General features: G+C 32.2%; 1 protein-coding gene across 1 annotated transcript; it reads left to right on the forward strand.

The window, feature by feature from the left end:
- The first annotated feature begins 6,295 nt into the window (after nucleotides 1–6,295).
- On the forward strand, nucleotides 6,296–9,258 carry LOC114713620 (scarecrow-like protein 22). The gene is made up of 2 exons (XM_028898293.1): nucleotides 6,296–8,897; nucleotides 8,984–9,258. The coding sequence occupies exon 1, from the start codon at nucleotides 6,751–6,753 to the stop codon at nucleotides 8,857–8,859; it is 2,109 nt and encodes a 702-aa protein (XP_028754126.1). The 5' UTR covers nucleotides 6,296–6,750; the 3' UTR covers nucleotides 8,860–8,897; nucleotides 8,984–9,258.
- The last annotated feature ends 718 nt before the right edge of the window (nucleotides 9,259–9,976 follow it).

Below are 9,976 nucleotides of genomic sequence, written 5' to 3' on the forward strand. Positions count from 1 at the left end.
AAAATATATATATTGTTTTAATTAAGTTCATTGCTTTTCCAGTTTCTTATGCATGCATGATTCATTCTCCATTTATTGATTTTGTATGCTTCGTAGCTTTTTTTTTTTTAATACAATGTTTGCTTTGTAGCTAATCCAACACAAAAGTTGCTTCAATCTTTATCGATCGGAATATTATGTGAATATATAAATGCTTAATTAATAGAAATACATATCTGTCAACTACTTTTTCTGATTTGGCTCAGAACTTAGAACCAATATGTTCACACTCACAAAGAAGCTAACTTGGATTATTAATTACTATAGTTAAAAAATAAACACTATTATATATTTTCTTCCGCTTCTAAACTTGTAGAGATTATGAAAATGACTTAATTTATTTATTTATGATAAATTTGTATTGATTTTTTTAAAATACTCTCTTGCATCATTTGCACTGAAAGTTACTTTCTTTGATAAAATCTTCTTTGATTATGTGCAATCAATATAATTATTTGAAAAATAATTATAAATTTATAAGATAAAGTAAATTGAATTCTTATATTTAGAATTAAAATAAACTTTTCAATTAACCCCCGCTATTTAGGATTAGAGTGAAAAATGCACAAGGATAGAAGATGGATATAACCCTAATCCCAAGAATATGTCTTCTTTCTTTATACATATATAAATGGTGTTCACTTTATTTAAAGTACAAAGTTCTGAACTCGCAAGTGAGGGAAATTGGTGAAGATTTATTATTTGAATTTTATTACCTAGAAGAACCTGATATGCTTTTATACATAGCTGTAAATATTTCGTACACAGAAAGTATTATCAGTACTTCAAATTAAATCCTTTGATTAATAAAATTCTCAAATAAGCACTTTTAATTTCTCTTATTTTTCTTAAAATATATTATATGCATGCTTTAAAATTCTTTGAAATTCATGCTTAAAAGTTAGGTTAAGGTAAAAATTTGCCCTGAAAACTCTTACTCATAAATGCTGGGTACTCAAATTTTTCTTAATGCAAAATTGCTCAAAAAGTTTAAAATCATAACAATGTTATCCCCAACTATTAAAAAAAACCTAACATTTATAGTTAAAATAGACTATTAATATTTTTAACGATAAGAAATATTATTATAATTTTAAACTTTCAAAACAAATTTATACCTATTATTTGTGAGCGAAAACTTTTTAAACAAATTTGTACCTTAATCATTTGTCCTTTAAGCCCTATTATGAGATGGTGTTCATTTAAATTAGTCCAAGCATATGTTAAATAATCATGGAACTATTAATACACATGGATAATAAACATAACAAATAATGGATTGAGTTGAATCACATAGATAAGCCATATATAGCACATCCATCTCAGACGCCACAGAACGCAAGTCTAAAGACTACTTGAATACAAAGCATAATTTTAATTTACTTTTTTTCCAACGAATTTTAATTTACTTATCTATAATAACCTGATAGTTACTGAATTTAGTTTTGAAGATATAATTGACAACAAGTATATGGGTTTTATATATTTGTATAATCTTCTTTGAAATTCTTGAACTTACCCGAGTAAATTATAATGACCTAATAAAAATATGACTAGTTCTTCTTTTTTTTTTTTTGCCAAAATATGACTAGTTATAATTAGGAATATACATTATTTTGCCTCGTCTCTTCGTCCAATTAATTCAAAATAAGGCTAACAAAAAATGATGAATGACCAATGAACATTTAGATCAATTGATAGGAGTTGTTCTAATTTAACTAAAAGTTATGGAATTTTTTGGGAACGCAGCAGTATAGGTGATAGGATCACTACCTATATGGGTCCTATCATTACCTAATCTGAATTAGTTTGGTTTGTAATTTCTTAAGGAATTAGTCAGGATTCCGGGTGTATATGGGGGGAAAAAAGATGAATGATAAACATGAACCAAATTTGTTGGCAATTATAGAAATACATAGTTGAAAAAAAAAATAGTCATATTATTTATAATGTGTATGCATGTCACCAGTAAAAAATTGTTATAAATTTTATTATAATACTACCTTTTGTTCTAATTATAAGAGCTAGTTGACTAATTTGATAAAATTAAGGAAAGAAGTTAAGTTAGTTATTTGTCATAAATAGGTGTTATCTTTCCTAAATTATCTTACTAATCAAATGTATTGGCTAGAACTACCATTATTAGAAGAAATATCTTGAAAAAAATATATAAATATTAGAGACAAAGTGGATTGGGGTTTATATTTAGGACTAAAATAAAAGTCAAACAAAATACTATATTAAAGACCGAAGGTAGTATTATTTATGTATGGATATAATTACTTATAGAATTTAAAGTCAAATTAAGCGAATTATAACTACCACAATAAGAGAAAAGGGGTATTCTCCCATATATGTAACAAATGTCATGATTTTATATTATGTGTGCTTAATTTTATTTACCAAATTTGAGATAATTATCAAATTAAGTTTGCACAAAATTGAACAAAAATATAAGGTGCAATAGTAGAGTCACATATATTGCAAAGTACATTATCCACAGCTTCCTGTGCTTCTTGAAATTTACTAGTATATGTGGCTATAATTTAAATTTATAATTTATAAGTTTAGAAAACTTAATATATATTTGTTAAGTATAACTAATTTAAGTAATTTGTATAATATCTATAAATTAGTTATTTAATTGTTATATTAAGGATTGAAAATAAATATATGAAATTCATATTACTCTTTTGTTCTTAATATAAGATATATTTTGTAATGTAAATTATTCTACAAAGTAGATTCTATATTAAAGAACGAGAAAATATCATTTAATAGCAGGTCTTCTACCCAAGAACTTATAGTTTACGCGCTTTCATATTTTCGTTAAAATAAAGCTTAAAATGATAACTTGTGATCGATATAAATGATCCATCTAACATGATAAAATTTGTCGTTATTGTTTTTAAAATAAATGTTAAAATAATCAGATTTGTTAGTTTTTGGACTTTTAAGAATTATTTAAAAAATATTTTGTGCAAAATTTAAATTAACAAAGTTTAACTTTTAAAAACTATTTTTCTATTATGATTTACGAAGTGTGAGATAAATACGTGAGGGAAGTCTTATCTTATCCTACATAAACATGTTTATAAGCATTTCACATGAGTAACTCCAAAAAAACATGAAAAGCTCACAAAATCCATCCATACAAATAAAAATAAAAGGACTTGTGTTTTTTGTATTTTTTTTTTCAGTTAATATAAAAGTTAGTTGAAAGTTATATTCGCTTCTAAATATAACTTGATTTACTTTGTATTTTAAATTTATAATTTTTTTAAAATGCTCTTATTAATTGTAAAAATTACTATTAAGAGATACTTCCAATACAAATAATCAAATATAGTAGTTTAAAAAAATTAATACATATTTATTATAAATAATCAATTATATTAATTTTTAAATATTTTAAAGTTAGTTATCTAAATTGTTAGATTAAGGAATATGGGCAACACACATAAAATGATATAAAAATAAATAAATAAGGGAGCCATGAGAAAAATAATAATAAAATAAGGGCAGGGGCAGAATGGTAAATGAGAGAAGAGAGAGACCCAAATACCCTGTCTCATTGGTCGCTCTGCAAAACATTTCAGAAAGGGAAATACCATCCAGAAATCACGCTCCTTAACAGCGCGTTGCCGACATACATGTAATTTGCCGGCTCGCTGCCTCGTTCACAATAATCTGGAAAAAAAAGGAAAATGATAAATAAAAAAATTGAAAAATATGATATTTCAAATCAGGCATATAAAACTTCAAAATTTGAAAGTGAAAGTGGTTTTAATATCATTAAATCACTAAAATTTTTGTATATAAAAAACTTTATTAACAAGTTTTAGAATGATAATGACAAATATTAAATAGCTAATGATAAGAAATATACTAACAATAACAAATTATTTATTTACAAGTTGTGAATCGGTAATGGCAAATGTTAAATAGCTAATGACAAAAAATGTATTGACAATGACAAGTTTGATAGATTTTTTTTTAAAAAATCTAATATAAGAATATTTTAGTTATTTAATTACATTTACAAAATACTAGATCAATTGTCACTTCTTTATCTATCATTTCTACTCTTGTGTGTCTGAATTGAGAAATTACAATTTCAGGGTTTTTTTTCCTGTTCTAGAAAAATTCTAAAAAATTATCCAATTTTGCAAAAATTGAGTAATTTGCTTGAACCTTGTTTGGGAAGACGATAAAGACTAAGAGTGTTTACAGGATAGGACGGCAAGTCCTGGTGAGCAAGGACGGGACAGGGATTTTGTCCTGTGTGCCGTTCCGTTCCGGTTTCGTTGGGACCGGGACGTCTCGCTTCCCTTTTTTTTAAAAAAAAATATTATAATTTTTATATGATTTTTTTATATTATAATTCTTATTTTTTATTGGGCTTTTAAAGATAAAAACATCGTAAAAAAATATTATATAGAAAGCTCAATTATATAGTATAAAAAAGGTGTAAAAACAATATTGTAAAAAAAATGCCGTAAAAGAAACACTATATAATGACTTTATAAATTATTTTATTGAGAAAGGAGATTTTGTTGAGATAATACTACAATTTAAAAACTAAAAATCACCATAAAAATAAGAGTTATTATTAATAAATAAATTGAATAATCTAATAATAATTATAATAAATAATTTTTTTAAAAAAAAACCGGGAGGGGACGACCCCATCCTACGTCCCGTCCGGTCCCGTCCCAGTTAGTATCCCGTCCCGTTCTATTTTTGTCCCGTCCTGTACTCATTAGGACCGGGATAAGACAACCGGGATAGAATAAATTAAACACCCCTAATAAAAACTACGAAGGACGGAGTACCCATTTTCATGCTATCTGTAGGATTAGTTCGAACCAATTGGATTGAAATGACAGTGGTGCCCACTACGAAAATGCGCAAAATATCCCAGTAAGATTATGGTGTGTTTCATTTATTTTTTTAATTTTCACACATGTATATTCTTAAATAAATTTTATGCTATGGTTAAAAAAATTAATTTCTGAACAATTTATTTGTGATAATTTCAAAGGGGTATCCATGCATCAATAATTATGAATTTTTAAAATGAAACCCCTGCAAAACTATAAAATTATATGTAGGAAATTTTAAATTAATTTATATTTTTGAATTTGTTTCTGTTTGTTATTTCTTTTCCATCATTCATTCTATGATTCAAACGCTTGTCTTTAACCATTGTCTAAATTCAAGACTGAGATAAGTTGAGACATATTTGTAATACTATTTCCTATACTAATTATAAGACTTTATTTATAGACTATAAACGAGATTTTATAATTAGAACCGGAGTTAGTACATCGCTTTGATTAAGTTGAGTGTCTTGGTCAATGGCTAGACTAAACAACCTTTTTCTTTGCCATGAAATACTATTCATTGCATATATATTGAAAGTAATATAAGATATAATAAATCTATCATATTACTCGTATTTCATGTGGAATGATTTTATTATGGATGGCATAGTATCGACAAAGTCTCATAAATTTTTCATCTGCACTTATTAATTCAAAAGTACTTGTTATTTAATATGATCAATCACACCTTCTCAATTACGAAGCAAACAATAAAAAAGTATTTTTTTTTAAAGATTATTCAATTGTTAAATCATCACTAAACCACAATTGGAATTCGAATGTATATAGTACATATTCTAAAATATATGAATATAAAATAATATTATTCACAAATTATTAGAGATCATTAGGCTTTAACAAAATCATAAAATATTTATTAATTATTAATTTTTCTTAACATGCTTTTCCGTTATAAACTTCATCTCCTGAGTTAAGAGATGTATATTTACTTCTGGGACGGGATTAATGACTTGCATAAAAAGTAATAACTAATTTTAATTATTTTTTAATCTAATTAAATATTGACGATAAATTGACAATGATAAGAGAGAGAGAGAGAGAGAGATCACATGCCTACGCGCCGGCGGGCTGCAAGTATGCGAGCCTGCTGCCGCGAGGACACAATGAAGTCATCACAGAAACCCTACCAACCAGAGGGACAACTACGTCGTCTTCAGACTTCAGTTACAGCCCCCCGCTCAAAATCAAATCAAATCAAATTAAAATTAAAATTGATTATAAAATTTTAAATATTTTTTTTTGGAAAAAAAAAAAGTTGAAGGAGCAGAGGTAGAGTGAGAAACTAAGCTCGTAAGAGAGAAGAGACCACTTTACCACTTTTATACGCTGCACGCATCCTTCCCCACAGAACAGAAGCAACAGAGGGGAGGAGAGAGAGTGCGCTTGAGGTCCCAAGAAAGAAAGAAAAAAAGAAAACCCCATCACAAGTTCTTTCTTCTATCAATCTTCTTCGCTCAGTCTCACCATTAATGGATTTCTTCTCATCCTCCATATATTTCCCGATTCACAAGTAACATACCCACAAGCTATTCTGAGATTTTGCTCTGCGGTTCTCTGCTCATATGCTTCATGTGTCAGTGTTCTTCTTCAGTATCTCAATATCCATTCGAATCCGGAGCTTGCTCTCCTTTTCTATGCCCAAATCCGCTTAATTTCTGAGCCCAGATCCTAGATTTGTAAGCCAGACCAAACTCATTTTTAAAATTACTTTGTGGGTGTGGAGAAAGATGCTGCCTTGAAAAGCTGGAGTCTCTTGTGGGGTTTGGTTTGTTGTGTGCGAATCTCTCTGGTTTAGTTTTGTTAGATGAAGGCCATGCCCTTGCCTTTTGAGGAGTTTCAAGGGAAGGGGGTGTTCGAGTTTTCTCCTTTTGCTTCTTCAGATTCGTTTCCTCCCGTTTTGCATCATCATCATCAACCACCACCGGAAAAGTGGACCGGAGGCGAGAAAATTTGCTATGTGGGCACTGAGCCCACTTCTGTTCTTGACGCCAGAAGAAGCCCAAGCCCTCCGACTTCCTCCTCAACAATGGCCTCTCGTGGAAGCAATAGCGCCGCCAGCAAGGGTGGCGGTGACGGCAGCTGCTCAACCAATAGCACCACCACCGGAGCAGCGGCAACAGCCTCGGAAAACCCATCTCAGGCGGTCTTAGACACGTCCAGCGCAGAGAAATGTGCTCTGCCAGTGGAGGATTGGGAGGGCGTGTTGTCTGAATCCCCAGGTCAAGACCAGTCTATTCTCAGACTAATTATGGGCGATATTGAAGATCCATCTTCAGGACTGAACAATATCTTGCAGAGCAGTGGAGTTGGGTCTCAAATGGTGGATTTCAATGGAGGTTTTGGGGTTGTAGATCAAGGGTTTGAACTTGAACCTGTTACTTGTGGGAGCATGATGAGTCATAACACTACCGAACCCATTTTCTCTGCCTCAGGAACCAATCCTCTAATGATGTCATCTTCTCCAATGGGGTTCAATTCTCAGCCGCAAGTAATTTCCACAGTTGAAGACAAGCTAAACCGAAATCAAGTTCAATTCTCAGAGAATCCATCTTTCTTTATGCCATTGACATACCCACAGTTGCAGGATCAGCAAGTTTTTTCTCAGCCTCAAGCGAAACGCCTTCTTTGTGACACAATTGGGCAAGGCTATCAGGTTCCAAAGGGCCCTCTATTGGATTCTGGTCAAGAGCTCTTTGCTAGGAGGCAACAATTGCAGCTTCCTGCAAACCCTCAACATGTTCATCAATGGCAATCCTTACTTGAGCCACCAGTGAAACAACAGAAGGTGAGCTCTGCAGGGGATGACTTCACAACTCAACAGCTCCAGCAGACTATAATTGATCTGATTTTCAAGGCTGCAGAGCATATCGAAGCCGGTAACCCGGTAAATGCGCAAGGGATATTGGCGCGGCTCAATCACCAGCTCTCCCCTATTGGTAAGCCATTTCAGAGGGCTGCTTTCTATATGAAGGAAGCCTTGGAGTTATTGCTGCATTCAAATGGGCAAAGTTTATTGGCTTTCTCACCCATTGGTTTCATATTCAAAATTGGGGCTTACAAGTCATTCTCTGAGATATCTCCAGTTCTTCAATTTGCCAATTTTACTTGTAATCAAGCCCTCATTGAGGCTGTGGAGAGGTTTGATAGGATTCACATTATTGATTTTGATATTGGATTTGGAGTGCAATGGGCTTCTTTTATGCAAGAGCTGGCCTTGAGAAATGGTGGTGCACCTTCACTGAAAGTTACTGCTATTGTATCTCCATCCACCTGTGATGAAATTGAGCTCAGTTTTACACGAGAAAGCTTGAAACAGTATGCCAAAGAAATCAACATATCCTTTGAGCTCAATGTTATGAACATTGAATCATTAAACTCTGCTTCCTGGTCCCTTCCTGGTCGATTTTCTGATACGGAAGCAATTGCTGTGAATTTGCCGGTTTCTTGTTTCTCAAATTACCCTTCATCCCTTCCTCTGGCCCTTTGCTTTGTAAAGCAGCTCATGCCTAAAATTGTGGTCACCTTGGACAGGAATTGCGATCGAATTGATGTCCCATTTCCTCACAACTTAATACATGCTCTTCAGTCTTACTCAGCCTTGCTTGAATCCCTGGATGCTGTCAATGTGAACCTTGATGTTCTGCAAAAAATTGAGAGGCACTTTGTCCAACCGGCCATTCAGAAGATCATATTGGGTCGTCGCCACGGTAGAGAAAAGCTACCTCCATGGAAGAACATGCTTCTTTCATCTGGGTTCTCTCCATTCTCATTCAGTAACTCCACAGAAGCTCAAGCAGAATGCTTGGTGCAGAGGGCACCTGTGAGGGGATTTCAAGTGGACAGGAAGCACTCTTCTCTTACTCTATGCTGGCAGAGGAAGGAACTGGTCTCCATCTCAACTTGGAGATGCTGAGCAGCAATTAAAGCTAGATCAGTAATCTGCTGTCAAAGGTGCTTCATAACTTACTCATTTAGTTCATCATTCTGAATCTTATTGTCTGTGGTTGTTCTCTGTACTAATTGTTTATGTAATTTAGGGTTCTTAGTCACGCAATCAACTCAACATCTCCAAATGTTTTGTTAAATGGATGGGATGGCATTGTACAGTTCCTATTATTATGTAATTTTCTAGTGTTCCCCCCTTTGAATCTGGGCATCGTTTATGCCTTTTCCCACCTCCATCTTCTGGATGGTGACTTTTTTATGTAGTCTTGACCTTAAAGCAAATTGCTTTGGAAGCAAAGAACCTGTATGTTCTTAAAGCTGAACTCTAAATCAATGGAGGCACTGATTTTATCCTTTTTCTTTTTAATTATTGTCATCATTATTATTAGTTTTCTCAACAGGTCATTTTGTCGCTTCATGACGCAAGCCCTCTGATTTTCATGACATTTCCATTATCAAATTCATGGTTCTGGTGGAAACTGGAGGAAAATATAAATTAGGAAATTGAAGTAAACATAAAGTAGTGGTAATAATTCTGACAAGAAAAGAGAACTTTGTGAATCACTGAATCTGGACGTGCCTTTGATTAATGTCTCTGTGCAATGGACTGAGTAAGCAAATGTTTAGTAAATTCTAATCATGTAAGCGTTTCCGGAAACATTCCCAAAAATGGTGGCGACTTTAGTATGAGTTGGCCGTTGCAATGAACCGTGGGAATGAATTTAGGTGTCTTTAATATTAATAATGATAATCAATTACTAGTTAATGTTTTTAATTAATTACTTATTATTGCGTTGACTGCTTTGTGAAGTTGGAACACAACAATCATTAGGGGAACGGGTGGATTTGTATGAGTCTGCGCTGTGGGAAAAATGGCTGCTGCTGACATAACGTGTGTTTCATGAGAGACACGGAAAGCCTTGAAAGTGAAGTTTCTGAAAGGAATAGGGAGGGTACAGTAAATACTATTTAGGTTCTATTTATAAATTATTTCTAATATATTTCACATGTTAAGAAAAATTTTAAGTTTCATTAACTGTCATGTACAGTTTAACAAATGTTCAACTTTATTTTTATTTAATATA

This window comes from Neltuma alba, unplaced genomic scaffold (genome assembly GCF_004799145.2).
Source record: "Neltuma alba isolate B1F8T4 unplaced genomic scaffold, ASM479914v2 tig00011440_pilon, whole genome shotgun sequence".
NCBI lineage: Eukaryota > Viridiplantae > Streptophyta > Magnoliopsida > Fabales > Fabaceae > Neltuma > Neltuma alba.